The following is a 16,724-nucleotide window of genomic DNA, read 5'->3' on the forward strand; positions in this document are numbered from 1 at the left end:
TGAAAGTGAACATGTCTCAGTTGCAAAGGAAAGAGTAAAAGGCAAGCTTCCTCCCCCCCCCATTTTGTTTTCCTATGCCCTTAATACTTTTGTCTCAAATGGCACTCTGTAGTTACAATCAGCATCATAGTCTGGCACATATTACCTTTATCTTTTGTTTTGTAAAATCCACCAATTGTCAGCAAACTTTAATAATAAACAAAAAACATTCCCATGAAGGTCCAGTCCATTTATCTGTTTTAATTCCAATTTGTTCAAAATCACTTTTACCAAAAAAATAATATTTGAAAACTATCCCCTTCATCCATTTTAAACTCTCATACATCCAATGCTTATTAAGCTTTTTGCCAAAAGTTTTTAAATCTTTGAAACTCTTTCTTTTCCTTTTCAATCCAAAAAGAATCTTGACTTACCAAGTGGATTTCTCTTATCCTGTCGCTCAGAAAATCTCTCTTTAAATTGATTACATCCAAAAGTGTTTAAGAAAGTGAGGCTTTTGCAAACCTTGTGTCCATATGGGCTGCATTGTGGCTGTGAATTTGATTGAAATTGACTCCCAGCTGCTCAACTCACTAGATGACCACAAAAACCTCGGTTCCTGCAATCTCCTCATGAGGAGCAGCTGTCTGGAATGCATGTGAGCAATCTCACAATCTCTCCTAGTCCAGGAAGACTGCGCTGGCCACAATTCACCATCTGGCTGCCGATCTCCACTGCAATTCTGTCCCTGCTCCTTCAGGGATATCTAGTCTGCCATAGATTCTCACCTGGAAGCCTGCAAAAGGCTCATGTAGGAGTTTTCCTCACTCTGCTATGATTGGCTGCTTTATCTCTCCTCCTAGTTTGGACCTCCATCTTGGCCTGTCTGATTCTCCTCTTGAGTCTTCAAGCCTGGATCCATCCCAGTGAGTCCAGGGGGAGTTTTCTGCCTGGTGGAACTCTCTCTCAGCATCAGGCTAGCTTGCCAACTGATACTACTGAATACTTTGCATTTCCCCCTCAAACTGCCCCTTGTTAGCTGAAGGGAATGGAATCTCATCTGGGCTAAATGCTGTGGGGGAAAAGCCTTGTGTCTTCTCCCTCTCATCTTTTGCTTACTCATGAGTAGTTCTGTCTTGATTTAAAGTTTTGCTTCTTATACCTTGTATCTCCTTAAACTGCCCTTTTTAGGCATTTCCTTGTCTTCTTTTTTCTAACCATGGCTCCAGGGTAGCTACTGCTCCTTTCCTTTCTCCTCTCATGCGTGTCTGTGTGTTCATCCATAGTTCCACAGCTTTTAATATCTTTCTTAATTTCCTGCTTCTCTGCTCCTTGGGATCAACCCTCCATTGCCACAGGTCCTTATTTCTGATTTCCTTACTGGCACCAATCTGTGTAATTGCAGCTTCTTTATCTCATTCTTCATTACCATCTCCGTTTCCCTTAGCATCTCCAAGGGTCCAATTTCCTCTGATTTTAACTTTTTCGAGTTACAAACCTTTGCAACCAAATTTTTCTGTCATATATCTTCCAAGTGTATGCCTGCCAAACTTTAGTTTCTTCACTTATTTCTTAACTCTATTATAATCAACTGGACTGCACATTAATGTTGATTTAATACGGCATCCTTTCTGCTAAAATGCCAATCAAACACATGAAAATCAGACCTTACAGTACATGTATGCATTTTCATATGCAAATAGAGTCAATCAGCCATGATAATTGACTGTCTGCATTTTGTATCTAAAATAGTATAGCTAAGATTATGAAAGTACTAGAAATGAAGTAGATGCTACTAGAAGTTCTGTTACCCCTAATCATAGTCTGATACCTGTTGATCTGGAAGAGTCAACAGGAATTCTCATAGTATAAAATTCTTATCCGTGCAATGCTGGGTCTGCTCTATGAAGTAATACTTGTCCTTATGTTTAAGGCAAATAACATGACACAAGTTTGGGTACTAAAATTTCTGTCAGTAAAGGTCATGGAAAGTTTGAAAAATGTAATCATACTGTCAGTATTTTAATGTACAAATATCACTCTTCAATATTATGTCCTATCGTGATATGTCCCAACTATCATCTGAGGGTATTTGCATGTAAACTTTATCTGTTTTTCAAGGATAAGTGATAAAACTGTTCAGTTCAGACTAGAGATATGCTGTTTTCCTGGGAGGCTCAGAAAACCTGGCTTTTTTTGAATGCTAGTTGTCTCCTATTTTGAAGCAGATATGCATTAATATTCCCCTTCAGACTTTTCTAATAAAGGTATCTTGACTTATCTCTGGGTCAAATATGGTTTTGAGATGACTAATCTATTTTGCGGTATATTTTCAGACTTTAATTTTGTGGAATAACATGGATAAACATTTAATTGTTTGAATTTTACAAAAATTAGACTATATCAGATAGTTCACTTATCATATTTCTAAGTTGGGACATAGTCTAAGAATCCAGTATCCTACCAGCTGAAGACAATCCATTAGACAGTAAATAATAATCTAAATATAATGCTCACACCCAAGTGTACCTTACCCCATCAAAGTCTGGGGAGGCAGACAGCTTCCTGCTAACCTAACATCCTACAAGAGAGGTTAGCTTATTTTGTACTGGAATTCTGCTGTGAAATAAATATTTTGCTTCATGTTTTAGCTGTTATATTTCTACACTGATAGCTTCTAGCATTACCAAAGGTATGGGGCAGCTTTCAATCTAAGAAAAAAGATGGAAGACTCATGGAAAAATGGGAGGGTTACCCATGGAAAATGCTGTCACCTAGACTCTGTGAAATTCTGTGAATGAGGCAATGTGAATGTTGAACAAAAACACCAAGTGACTATTTATGTACTAACTTTAAGCTTTATTATTAGCCAAGATACTCCGTAATCATTTTACATTTAGAACTTTCTGTAATAACCAGAGTGCCTTGAATATGCATGGCCCAAGCTTCAGATTTCTGTGTGTAACCATTGTTTTGAATCTCCTCTCTATGCTAGGGTATATGAATATCCCCTTCCCAGATGTTTTTAATAAAGCAGTACTGTGGCTTGTGTGATACCTGTAGAAGGGCAGGAATTCTAACTCCTTAGGTTACTCCCTAACATATTGTGCATAGCTATGTGAATTACTCATATAGTATTTTACAGGGGGATTTTGAGCTATATAAACATCAAGTTGCAGAAACAGGTATAAATAGGTTTTGCCTATGTGGCTCCCCTTACAGATCTAAATGATTATGCTGTGAAGAGGGATCTTATCATCACTGAAGAAGTTTAACATGTATTGATCACCTGTTTGGCTCTTCATTTATCTCCACTACCACATCTTCATCAAAGAGCTAATCAGAGGCCTCAATGATTAACCTGGATGATCTAGATGGGAATGAGAATGTTAAAACTGGGATCCTATGCCAGCCTAGTTAGAAGTAGGCCTTTGCAACTACAGCGAGACTTAGCCAAGTAAATAAATACAGGAGTGGGTTAGGCTGTGTGACAGAATGTGTGGAAAGGAAAGTATATGGCAAATATTCATGTTTGTTATTAATATCTATCTTTTGCTTTTGTTTTATTAACATATAAGCTATATGTTTGATTAAGTCTGTTAAAAAGCATCAGTAATATACTTCCGAGAATCCAGAGTGCCCTGGTGCCTTCTTAGATTACCTTCTCTCTCAGTCTTTTTCTTGCAGTGCTAAGCCAGAGCTCATCTATGCTTTCAGAAAAAGTAATATGCCCCAAATCTTCTGACTCATTCTCCTTCACTGCCTGCATCCTATGTCTTTATTTTATATAGTATTGCACATGTATTTGGTGCAATCTGTATTTCTTTATCTGTCGTATGAATCTGTTATTCCACAAAGGTTTAATTTAGCCACATAATCCTCTTGCTCAGCTACAACTAAGTTTTAATTATGCATTTGCCTACATCGATCCTTTGCAGCCTTCCCCTCTCCTATTTCCTTTCTTTTGTTGTTTTCACTGTCATTCTGAATTAGGCTTTGCACACCCAGGTGGGAGGGAGCATTTATCACATGCATATCAGCATATTATGATATACACTGACGGCATTAAATACTGAATGCATAAGAAACTGAATGTATTGTTATTGTTCTATGGAAGGATGATGTATTTTTCAGGAATATATATCCCAAGGTCAAAGTAGACACAATCCAACCAAGTTGTTTTCCTGCATAAACTGCATCAAAATATATGTGAGAGGTGTAACCTCCATTCAATTTAGAGAAAAGCTTTGCATAAAAATAGGCTGGTGTTTTGTGGCCTTAAATCAGTTTTAAAGAAAGTGATGCAAAATTGTTTGGAACCCATATCTACCACATTTGCAAATGTCATACAATAGATTGTTTTGTTTTCTTTTAAGAAAATATTGAAAATATTTTAAAGGTATAATAAGTATTTTAACATGATGGAATATTATCCTTGTAGAGTTAAAGGGAAAAAAATAACCTTTTCCAGTTTTATAAATATTCTATATAAAACCATGTTATGGATATGTTGGGAATTTGGAAATGTGTAGATAAACTTTCCAAGCAATCCTTGTTGATTAAATCAGCATTTGCATGCCTATGTTTTGCTTTCACTTCCTGATGCAGATATTGTTTGAATATTTATTCAGTTTGAAATAAAGTCAAATTTGCATCAAACCACTTATTTTATTCAGAGTTTTCAACCACTTTTTAATAGGTTTCCATTATGTGTTTTTACAGCAAATTTAGTAGTGGAGGAGCGAACAAGACAGATGAAAATGAAAATGCACCGCTATAATCAGACAACAGGGTGTGGTTCTAGTCAAGAACTTGAACATGAGCAATATACTAAGGTAAATATTAAAATACGATACTTTGAAAAGTTGAAGAATATACATAGATGTTAAAAGTATGATATGAAACAAAAATATTGAGGAAGAATCCCTGTTATCACTTCAAAGATGCTTTTCTATTGGTTTAGCTTAGGAAGCTACTGAAATCTTGCTACAAATGCTTGACAACATGTACTGGGAAGCTCTAGAATAAACTCTGCTCAATGGTGGTGATGATGTTAGGTGTGTTATCTGCCTGTCTCCTTTCCATGCTTAATTTTGGCATTTCTCATTTACTGTGTCACTAACACCAATTCTTTCTTTGAGCATTCTGCAGAAGCATTGGAAGTGGCTATCTAGCATTCTTGTGTTTGTTCTTATAATTTTCATATTACGTCTGAAGGTACTCTATGGCTTCATAATTAGATTGAGATATTTGAGATTTTGTAGCTCGGGGTAATCTTAGAATGGGCAAGCTTGCAACAACTCATGGCACTCTGAACCAGTAGCTAATATAAGATCCCAGAATGTGCATCTCATCAGAACAGCCCAAATCTGGCACTGAGGTTTTCAGGCCATGGAGATGAGTCTTCTAAGATACATAAACTTGTACTAGGATAGATGTAAGAAGCACAGAAAAATTGTAAAAGTGAAGATACCAGAATAAATATAAATGTCTAAAGAGGCAAAAAAGGGTTTAAGAAAAATATGCATACGTAAATGTAAGCACATCCTTTTTGAAATTACAGGAATTGCTCTTAAAATTATTCATCAATAATATTTCCCTCAGCACCCATGGAGATGAGAGCCAGTTTGGTGTCATGGTTAAGGTATCAGGCTAGAAACCAGGAGACTGTGAGTTCTAGTCCCACCCTAGGCACAAAGGCAGCTGGGTGACCTTGGGCCAGTCCCTCTCTCTCTGCCCTAGGAAGGAGGCAATGGCAAACCACTTCCACAAAACCTTGCCAAGAAAATTGCAGGGATTACTCCAGGCAATTGCCAGGAGTCAAAAACTCACTTGAAGGCACCAAAAACAAACAAAAACAAAAAACCATGGAGATTCTTAAACATACACTACAGCTAAAAATGTACGTGTTCCAAATTACCTTTCTTCTTTTTGTAAGTGGCTGCAGGCATCATTAGCAAAAATTACAAACTCCACTAATGTTTTTCCTTGACACTATGTTATTTTACAGGAACCACATTATTATGTCATTATTTCATTTGTGAATTTATTTCTTTCAATAAGGGAGCACCATTCAGGTTTTTTTTTTAAACTGCATTAAAAGAATATATGAGATTGGTTACATTTAAACTTTCTTATCCTGGTTATGGAAAAGAAAATTATTGCTTTGTTCTCCCTTCCATCAAAATAATAAAGAACACTAGACATTAATCTTCATGTTGTGTCAATTATAGTAAAAAATGCTTAAGGAGGTTTTCTAAAACAAATCATTTTTGTCAAATTGAAAATCTTTCTCTTGGGTGTGTATTTGAATGGCAGATATTCCTCCTTTTAAAAAAATCTACACACAGGAAACTTACACATCAAGTAGCAATACAAGCTCTGTGCAGGCAATGTACCTACCTCAGAAGATAGGAGGAGAGGTGAGCAGATCATTCCTTCGTTAAGTCATTTTTAATAGCACTGGTGTGAGAGATTATGGTGAGCTTGGGCAAGAAGTGCAAGAGAGTCAATATAAATCATCAAAAGATAAAGTGTGAGTCAACTTATCTCATAAAGAGCAACTTAGCCCAGGTAGAAAGAAACCTGGGAAGAAATACCTCAAAGAGATTTAAAGAGACTCCACTTTAATTAACTCATTGCAAATGAAGGTGAGAAATTCTTCTAACAGCTTCTAAAGTTCTGCATTAGCTCACATTTGCATGGAAAGTACATGAATAAAATCTATGTAGTTCTTGTAGATATATGTATGTAGATGTTGTTCAGCTACATGGGTTTGATATCAGTCTTCACTGGGCTAAGCTGCCATAAGAGAAGCTGTCAACTCACTAACTCACTAGCTCTTGATTGTTTAGGCCTCTTCCATTCCTTTGCCATCTTCCCCACAGTCTCTCACAACTGGTCTTCATATACACAGTGTGACTGTTTACAGCAGGAAGCCTTTACTTATCTACAGAGGCTTCCATGGATAATGGGCTCTTCATATACTGTAGCATGAATTTACAGAAAGGAAGCACTCCATGTTGCTACTTCCATGTTCAGTATATACTAACATGTTGGCTAAACAGGACTATCAATCATACAGTTGTTCATCTATAAGCAGAAGTAATTCTCACCCAGGAGCAATTCCACCATGTGATAGGTGGCCAATTGATATCTGGAGCTCCCCCTTGGAAGCAGTTTCCAAGCAGAACCTCTATGGAAGGTTTGGGGCTGAAACATTTCAGTGAGGTCAGACAAAATCAGAACATTCCACTGCGATCGGAACATTGGAAAGTTTTCCAGATTGAAGCAGGGTATTTAACCATAACCCTCAAAGGCCCCCAAAATAAGCCATAAACAAAAACAAAGGAAAAACTATAAAAGAAAAAATATATTCCTTGTACTTTGGGAGTACAAAATTATTAATGCATACATCATTGTGGAGTATACAGAAGGTTAATTATAAACATTTAATATATTCCTCCTCAACAGTATTTGTGCTGCTGGGGCAATCTATCAGGTAAAACCTTATTAATACAGTACACTTATATAGGCTGTCCAAATTTGACTAACCCTATTTTTCATTATAAGATTTTTCAAACTTTTTTTTTCGGTGTACGTGTATGCTTTTGAGTCAGTGTTGACTCTAGCAACTGCCTGGACACGTCCCTGCAGTTTTCTTGACAAGATTTTGGAAGTGGTTTGCCATTGCCTGCTTCCTAGGGCTGAGAGAGAGGGACTGGCCCAAGGTCCCCCAGCTGGCTTCGTGCCTAAGGTGGGACTAGAACTCATAGTCTTCTGGTTTCTAGCCTGATGCCTTAACCACTATACCAAACTGGCTTTTAATTCTGAGTTAATTTTTCTGTTGATGCAATTTTCCACTTTTTCAAAAATCAATACACTGCTTCTGTGCAATAATATATTGTACTATAATACATACATACATACATACATACATACATACATATATTATAGTACAATATAACTTGTATCCATATCCAGTGGATACAAGTTCAAGAGTGGAACTAAAATCAGCTACCTCCTCTACATGGATGACATCAAGCTGTATGCTAAGAGTGAATGAGACATTGACTCGCTGATCCACCTGATGCAGATCTACAGTGAGGACATTGGGATGTCATTTGGACTGGAGAAGTGTGGACGGATGGATGGCAGTAAAGAGAGGGAAAGTAGTTAAGACTGATGGAGTGGAACAATCAGCAGGCAAATAGCAGACATACAGACCAGCTACAAGTACCTTGGTATCCCACAGTCACATGATGAAGAGGCAAGGAAGACAGCAACATCCAAGTACCACCAAGGATAAGACAGGTCCTGAAGAGCCAACTCAGTGGGAAGAACAAGATCCATGCCATCAACACATATGCCCTGCCAGTCATCAGATACCCTGCCAGTATAGTGAACTGGCCAAAGCAGGACTTGGAGGCTGCTGACATGAAGACCCAGAAGCTCCTCACAATGTACGGAGGTTTCCACCCCAAGTTCAACACCCAGAGACTGTATACCAGGCAAAAAGAGGGCAGGCAGGGTCTGATGAGTGTCAAAGCCACTGTCCTGGACAAAACCAAGAGTATCCAGGAGTACCTCAGTTAGATGGCACCCAAAGATGAGCTACTGCCTGAGGCAGCAACAGACATGGGAGGAAGTTCAAGCAGAGGAAGTGCCATGGCAAGAGAAGCCCTTGCATGGGATGTACCATCGCCAGATAGCTGAGGTGGCTGACATTGGGAAATCCTACCAGTGGCTGGAAAGGGCTGGACTAAGAGATAACACTGAGGCACTGATCATAGCAGCACAAGAACAGGCACGAAGCACCAGATCCATAGAAGCAGGGGTCTACCACACTAGACAGGACCCAAGGTGCAGACTGTGCAGAGAGGCCTCAGAGACAGTCCAACACATAGTGGCAGGGTGTAAGATACAGGCAGGAACAGTATACACTGAATGGCACAACCAAGTAGCTGGCATTGTGTACAGGAACATCTGCACAGGGTATGGTCTAGACCCTCCCAAATCCAGATGGGAGATTCCACAGAAGGTCATGGAGAATAACAGGGCTAAGATCCTGTGGGACTTCCAGATCCAAACAGACAGGCAGGTACTGGCCAATCAACTAGACATTGTGTTAATAGACAAGGACCAGAAGACAGCAGTGGTGATAGATGTAGCAGTGCCAAGTGACAGCAACATCGAGAAGAAGGAGTATGAGAAGCTGGAGAAGTACCAGGGCCTGAAGGAGGAACCAGAAAGGATGTGGAAAGTAAAGGCCCAAGTGGTCCCAGTGGTGGTAGGAGCATTTGGGGCACTCAGGGCTGTGATTCCTAAACTGGGAGAGTGGCTCCAACAGATCTCAGGAACAACATCAGAGCTCTCTGTCTAGAAGACTGCAGTGCTAGGAACAACTAAGATACTGCACAGAACCCTCAAACTCCCAGGCCTCTGGTAGAAGACCCAAGGTTGAGGACATACCACCCATAAGGGTGAAAGGGAATTTTTAAAATTATTTTTATACACACACACACAACCATTATATTTGATATATATAATCAAATCATATCATATCATATCTGTGGAAAAAGTTTGTGATTTTTGCTAGTGATTTTATTATCCAATAAATAGGGTTTTCTTTATCCAAGGTTTGGAATAACTTACCTGATTGCTAACAACAGAAATTGAAGCAATTTGTTTTGCAACACTTTTTTTAATCTGTTGTAGGCAATCTAGACAATAACCCTACTATGGGATTTATTTTAAAAGATTGTTTTATGATTTTCTCAATTTCATCAAAGATTTCAGATCAGAAACTTATGGCTAATTCTGCATTGACAAATGAAATCTGTAGAAGTCAGCATTTTCATCAGAATAACAAAACATGGATTATGAAGTTGTGATGCATGTTCTGCCTACTATCTGTATATGTTCAACACAGTAATGCATGAAGAAAACAGGCAGAGTTTGTATGACTATGTTGTAATGTGCTTTTTATCATTTTTTCCCCATCATTCAGGTCTAGTATTTCTAGACTTTCTCTTTGCTTTTGTTTATATTGGACAACCTGTCTCATTCTAGGTTTTTTTATAATTATATGTAAAAGACAACCTTATTCTTTGTACTCCACTAAGCTAGTTAGAAACTGCCGTAATGTGGAGAGCTTTGCCTAGCTGTGTGAGATTTAGGGGAGAGCAGAAAGTGATGCTTTTTAGTTGTATCACAAACCCCTGGGATGGTCTCCCCTCTCTTGTATAGCTCCTTTTCTGTATAGCTCCTTTTCTCTTGATATTTAGGAAGGCTATGAAAGCAGAGATGTTTAGAAGAAATTTAAATAAGTAAGGCCATGATGGTTGTCAGAATATGTAATGATAAATATAGTCACAGTGGGAATGAGGATTTTATTTATTGTAATGGTTTTAACTTTTAGAAACTATGCTTTCATTAAATTGGTTCTATTCTATGGTTGTCTGCTGGAACCCACAATGAATTCTCCAGGAGTGTGGCCATATAGCAATCTAATAAATAATTAGTAAAGAAATGATTAAAAAATGGCAATTTTTTGAAAGCAAGCTACAGTATAGGTTTTGGAAGGATAGATATTCTAGTCATCGTTATGCTTCCTAATGCAGATAATGAATGATGTCATGTTTTTAATTTTATTTTGATTTTACTATAAAGATTAATAACTGCATTTGCTTTGTTTCCAATCCTTTGTAAAAATCAAGTAAATGATTCAGTAATTGTTTTGCATGAAATGAAACTGTACTTCCCCTACCAAAAAAATTCTGTCCAAATGCTGCTGTTGAAGTTGAGGGAGCCTGTAAAATAAAATAACCTTTAATGGAGAGGGTGTAGAGTTATGTAGGGAGAATCTTGTACAGTATATTGTAGATCTTGTCTTGTATTTGAAGAAATTTTTTCCAGTAATGCAAACCACCCTTGCATATATAACCATTGTTTTTACAGTATTCATATGGATGTAACATGACATTCTTCGAGCTGTATTTGTCTAAGACTGACATCATAACTGAAGCAATATGATAGGAATATTTATTTATTTATTTATTTATTTATTTATTTATTTATTTATTGGATTTCTCCCCCGCCCATCTCCCCCACAATAGGGGACTCTGGGTGGAATAAATGGAAGTGTTCCATTTCATCTTAAAAGCCATAGACAAGGTATATGCAAGAGAGAGAAGAAGGGGGAGGAGAAGAAAACACCTGCTAAGAAATACACTGACTGACAGATATTTTCTCAATTAGTAATTAAACTTCATTATTTTATTCCATAAGAAAATCTGATTGGATATTGAGTGAATTCCATATGAACTATGTAGCCAAAAACGGTAAGCAGTAAGTAAGTAAATAAATCTCTCAAGGAAACATACATAGAAAAATGAAAAACTAGCAAAGAAGGGTTGGAGCTTTAATAGTTCAAACTACTTTGAATAGACCTGACTGGTGCAAAGGAATTTAGAGCTGATCTTGGGGACAGGGAAGGAATAAGCAAGCCTTTAAGAAGAGAAGTTCAAGAAGAGGCAAAATCCCAGTGTGTAAAATAGCTATACTTCTTTAAAGTATACAGGTAGTTCTCGTTTAGCAACTCCCTTGGACAGTGACTGTTCGCAGTTATGACAGTGATGAAAAAATAATGTTGCGACCAATGCCCACATTTATGACCTTCACAGCATCTCTCTCAGTCAGGTGTTTGCCATTACAGTCAGTTAGTATGGGTTGTCCTGTATCTGACCCAGGTTTTTTCCTTTATCCTTCCCCTCAAGAGATTGCCTAAACAATCTTCCTGAGCTGCTTTTCTCCAGCACAGTGTGTCCCTAAAAGTGCCAACCACCAGTTAACAAGCTCAGCTCTGTGGCCTTAATTAGTTGATAAGAACAGCTGTAGCTGCTGCCTGAAATTGACAAGACCTTAATCAGTTTCACACTATAAGCTTTTGTCTGTCTCCTAAGCAGCTGGCTAGGCAAAGGGCCAGCACCAGTACATTCCTTTCAATGTATATTCCCCATTGTGTGCCTGCTTACTCTCTTGTAATCCCTTCCTCTCCAATGAGCATAAATAAAAATATTAATTCCCTTCAGGCTAATTATCCCGGTGCTGGGGTGAGCATTCCCAAGGGCGGGGAGTGGGGGAAAAGGGCTATGAGGTTTGCCCTTTTACCCGGCTTCCTCAAAAGCTAAGTTCTGGAAATCTTCCCTGCCATTCGGCTCACCCGGCTGTTTGGGGTCATATCCTTCTGACACTGTAAAGCAAAAGAAAGTCGAAGTAAAATCAGAAGCACAGTCGCAGTCACGTGATTTTTCACGTAGCAACTGCTTTGCTTAAAGATTGAGTTGCCAATCCCAACTGCAGTCACTAAACAGGACTACCTGTAAAAGGTTGCTTAGTCTAATATTCCAAACAGATTTCCACTTTGAAGTATTCATGGGAAAGAAGTATTTAATGATAAAATACTATTTGAACAATGTGCTTTTGTTCTCATGCTTTACTGGCTATTAAGATTGCTAAAATTGCTGCTTTGTGTAAATTATTGTCAGGTTCAGCCCAAGAACAACAAAACAGTCCAGTCCAGTGTAGTTCCTTTATTGCTTACACACTATAGAGAGAATCTCACCAGACTAAACCTATCCGAAAGCTACTAGCAGATATACCCCGTGAGAGTCTAGGGAGGGGCTAGCCTCAGCCTCTTCTTCTTCTTCTCACGGTCCTGCTGCAGGATGAGAAAGTGCTTGCCTTTCCCCTTCCTCTGGAATGCACCCCCTCACTCCTGATAGCCTTGATCTCTCAGACCAGTCTCCTCCTCGCCTATGCCTTCCATTACAATTATGGTTTAATAGTTTCATAAATTAATAGCAGAGTTCTATATCTGTGTATCACAAAATGTTATGTAATAGTTGAAGTTTATTTCATAGTTATTTGGAAAGTATGTGTTAACTGCAGCTATATTGTTATCAGTGGTTATACCTCCATCCTCAATATTTGTACCACCTGGTGCAATATTCATGTAAACATTTGTAGCACCGTCCAAGCATAACTGCTGGAATTCCTTATACAAAGTCGTTATGCAGTGTGACACCAACTTTTAGAGTAGGTGATTATTTCCAAAAAACATTTCTATGATTTTGTTTAACATGTAACATCTTTAATTTTCCAGTTTGCAGAAGAAAGCTAGTTACTGGCAGTGTAATGCATTTGAAAGAGGTGCTTCACAACACTCACAGAACACCTCACAGAGCACCTCACTTTGAATCATTAAAGTTGTCGTGTCTTTTTCAAATCTTGCACAGCTGCTTCAAAATGTAGAGTGCTGCCTAATCATTCCTTCCCACACTTTGGAGCCATGTAGTTTGGAAACTGCCCTCTCCAGATTTATGGCTTATGGTATTGTGCAAATATACTACGCCAAAAATTTCCCATTGATGAAAAACAGAAAGTATCATCATGATTTTTTATGGAGATGCTTTTCGTGCAAAGACTCCAGTATACTGCCTTCATACAGCTCTGTATGGCATAGACAGTTGTTTTCAAGGTACACAACTCAGGCAAGAAAAAATCAGCTACTGATGGTCACATTTACTGATTCCTAACAAGCCTGCCTTCTCATGTGGAATGATACTGCCATAATATAAGATAAATAATATTTTAATACAAAGTTTTAATAGGGAAAAACAAGGAGAAAAACAATCAGGGGAGGCAAATAGGACAAATGCTTCAATGACTGGGAATGAAAGATACTTTACTCTCCTCTACTTTGCCATTTTCCCCTGACAACTCCCTCTATCCAGAGTTCCAGACATATATTTGTGTTTTGGCATCCCAAGGTAGGAGAATATCTACAGACTAAACCTTAGTTCCAAAGGGCACTTTGCTCATACTACTTTGCCTAAAAGAAACTATTGTTGGATTTCATAAATAGGTATGTCATTTAATGTGTAGTTTACTCTAGATTAGAAAGAGCCCTATAGTGGTTTCTGGCTCTGGAAACTGAATGGAAACCATAGTTGTACAACTACTGAATTATTTTGGGCATGCTTATCTCTTCTACATTTGAAGAAGGTGATGTGTGACAGAGAAAGGCCCATTAGAGACTAGAAAGTGGTCCAATACCTAACCTAATCCTAATCAAATAATTCAGGGGTTGAAACTGGTGAAGTGGGAATCTCTGATTCCATTTTATAAACAAGGGATAGATGGCAGAAACATTCAAAGCCAGGAAACAAGCAGCTACACAGCAGCTGATTCAGGCAGATGGGAGGGAAAGACCCAGGATTTAAGCCTAGAGGGCAAGATTCTAGAGTGCTGCTAGCAGAAAGCTTATTTGTATATACGAGTTCCTAATTTGGTATAATACATTTACATATTGAAGCTTCTTATGTAGCATTCAGAAGGTAAAGTGGGGAGTTTAATTGCCATACTAGACATGAAACACTGACAGAAGGATTTTGAAACTGAACATACAGTAACTTATAGATGATTTGATAAATTTCTGAAGTTTTTTTTAATTTTTCAAATCTATATTGTTTATAGTCAGTGTACTGCATTTATATTCTGAACTAGTTGTCCAAACTGACAAATATGGTGATTAAATTATTTGCTATTAAATTACTAAAAATATGAATACTTAGGTTATCTTCAAGTAATTCTGAAATCAAATAGAGTAACATGAATTTTGGCTGATTTATGATGCTTGTTCCTTTTGTTAAAAGTAGCACTAAACAACAACAAAAATGCCAGCAAGAAGCAGGGTTCTTTTTGTTCTACTGTAATTATTTTGCTGCATACTTTCCATGCCTCTGTTGCTAAAACTAATACTTTTAAGAATCTCCATTAGGGATCAGCTAAATCCATACGTAGATTATGGGCACTGATTATAGTAAGTATCTGCTGGAAATCAGGTTTAGAGTAAAAACTTGGAAGAGACTTCATCATCATTTAGCAGCTCAGATTGTCACCCTTAATCATTTCAATACTCTAAAGTGCTGCTGTTGTCAGCAAAAGTTTTAAAAAAAAAAAAGCAACTTCATGCTGAACATCAGAATGGCAAATTCATCTTTGGCTCCTTAGCACAATGTTGCCTACTAGTCTTTTCTTTTTTTTTTAAGTCAGAGTTAATTTGTGCATACAGAAACAATCGGAATTGTAGTCACTTGCAAATTAATATTTTTATTTATCCATTTTAATGCTAATACTCTTTTCTTACTGTTTAGCTTCTCACAACTATTCCCCTAAACTTCATGAAATGGTCTATTTCTTTCTCTCTTTTTAGTTTCTACATAAAATCAGCAGCAGCAGAATTCTCACTGGTGGCCTTCTGAAGTTGCACCTCTCATAACTGTTGTTTGTAGTGACATGACATTTTTGTTTTTGCATGTGTCAAGGGATCTCACATTGTCTCTTTTCATCTTTAGTATAACATACAAACCGATCAGTACAGAAGTTGTGATAATATCTCTGCCAAATCATCAGATAGTGATGTCAGCGATGTGTCAGCTATTTCCCGCACCAGCAGTGCCTCTCGCCTCAGCAGCACAAGCTTTATGTCAGAGCAATCCGAGCATCCAAGGGGCAGAATCAGGTGAGCTTTAAAATATATTAAACCTTACTGAACTGTGACAATTAAAGCCTTACGTCTTTTTCCGTACTATGCTCAATGAAACAAAACCTTATATTTTGGATTCACATAACTTTACAAAATAAAGTGATATCTCAGCATTAGTAAACATTTGGTGAGGTACAGACAAAGGCACTCATCCCTCTTCATCTGGTAAAGCCATGGTAATAAACTCATTTTAGCATGTGTCACGAATACATATGTCCACAGGGTAAAACATTACATGAAAACATATCTGGAAATCAAGACTTCAAGAGTGCAAAAAGAAAAGAAAAGAAACCCAAACCTGAATTTCCAAGGCCCCTTTGAAAATAGTGCAGGAATTTCAAGCAGATGCTGTAACTACAATCCAAGCAAGTTCAAATATGGCTTTGCTGAATTAACTTATTGAATGTTTGCACACTTGCAGTATGATTTTTCCCTTTTTATTTTTAATAGATATTTAAAAGCAGGACCACAAAAAAGAGCAGTAAAAGAAATAAAAGACAAAAAGAAGATACGAACGTGATTTGCAGACTACGTAAAATCAAATAAGAATTTTTGAAGTAACTTAAGATTTGTGCTGCATATAAAAGTGATCTTATATCAATTTAACACGTCAGAACCATTATTAAAATCAAACCAGTATTTAATAATTAACAGCCAGTATAAAAATAATCTCTCAGAATGAACAATTAACAAGAGCTTTTATTTCATCTAAAAAGGTCTATCCTTATTTAATGAAGCAATTGTGATCAAATAGCAGTTTCAGCATTTAAGTTGCTTCTCCTTCTGTATCATATCTTTGGAGTCTTTAAAACTTAAGCCTAGTTGTATAGTAGCCTCCTTTGAGCAACCCCAAATCAATTATATGGTTGTGGCATGTCATTCAAATATTTACCAAATTTGTAAGGACACTGTCACAGTCACTCACTGTCACTGGGAGGCCTGCTTTGGTCACTTTGTGTGTGGCCTGTTACAATGTACTCTACACGTGACTACCGTTGAAGGCCACTTGGAAGCTGCAGCTGATCCAGAAAACGCTAGCATGGACAGTCATGAACACGCCATAGTATGCCCATGTAACACCTCTGTTCTCTGAGCTGCACTGGTTACCAGTAGGCTTCTGGCCAATTCGAGGTGC

At 37.7% G+C, this 16,724-nt stretch overlaps 1 protein-coding gene across 2 annotated transcripts in view; it reads left to right on the forward strand.

The window, feature by feature from the left end:
- The window catches only part of RIMS1 (regulating synaptic membrane exocytosis 1), a 256,269-nt gene that overhangs the window by 205,554 nt on the left and 33,991 nt on the right, over positions 1–16,724 (forward strand). The window contains exons 23-24 of one of the 2 annotated variants that reach the window (XM_088137738.1): positions 4,702–4,814; positions 15,399–15,565. The exons of the other annotated variant lie outside the window; for it this stretch is intronic. Coding sequence (XP_087993864.1) covers positions 4,702–4,814; positions 15,399–15,565 — 280 coding nt within the window. The remainder of the gene's footprint in view (positions 1–4,701; positions 4,815–15,398; positions 15,566–16,724) is intronic. 2 annotated transcript variants of the gene reach the window in all.

The sequence above is a fragment of the Python bivittatus genome, unplaced genomic scaffold, assembly GCF_059951505.1.
Source record: "Python bivittatus isolate LINGU-HERP-01145 unplaced genomic scaffold, Pbiv_v1 ctg000020_np1212, whole genome shotgun sequence".
Classification (NCBI taxonomy): domain Eukaryota; kingdom Metazoa; phylum Chordata; class Lepidosauria; order Squamata; family Pythonidae; genus Python; species Python bivittatus.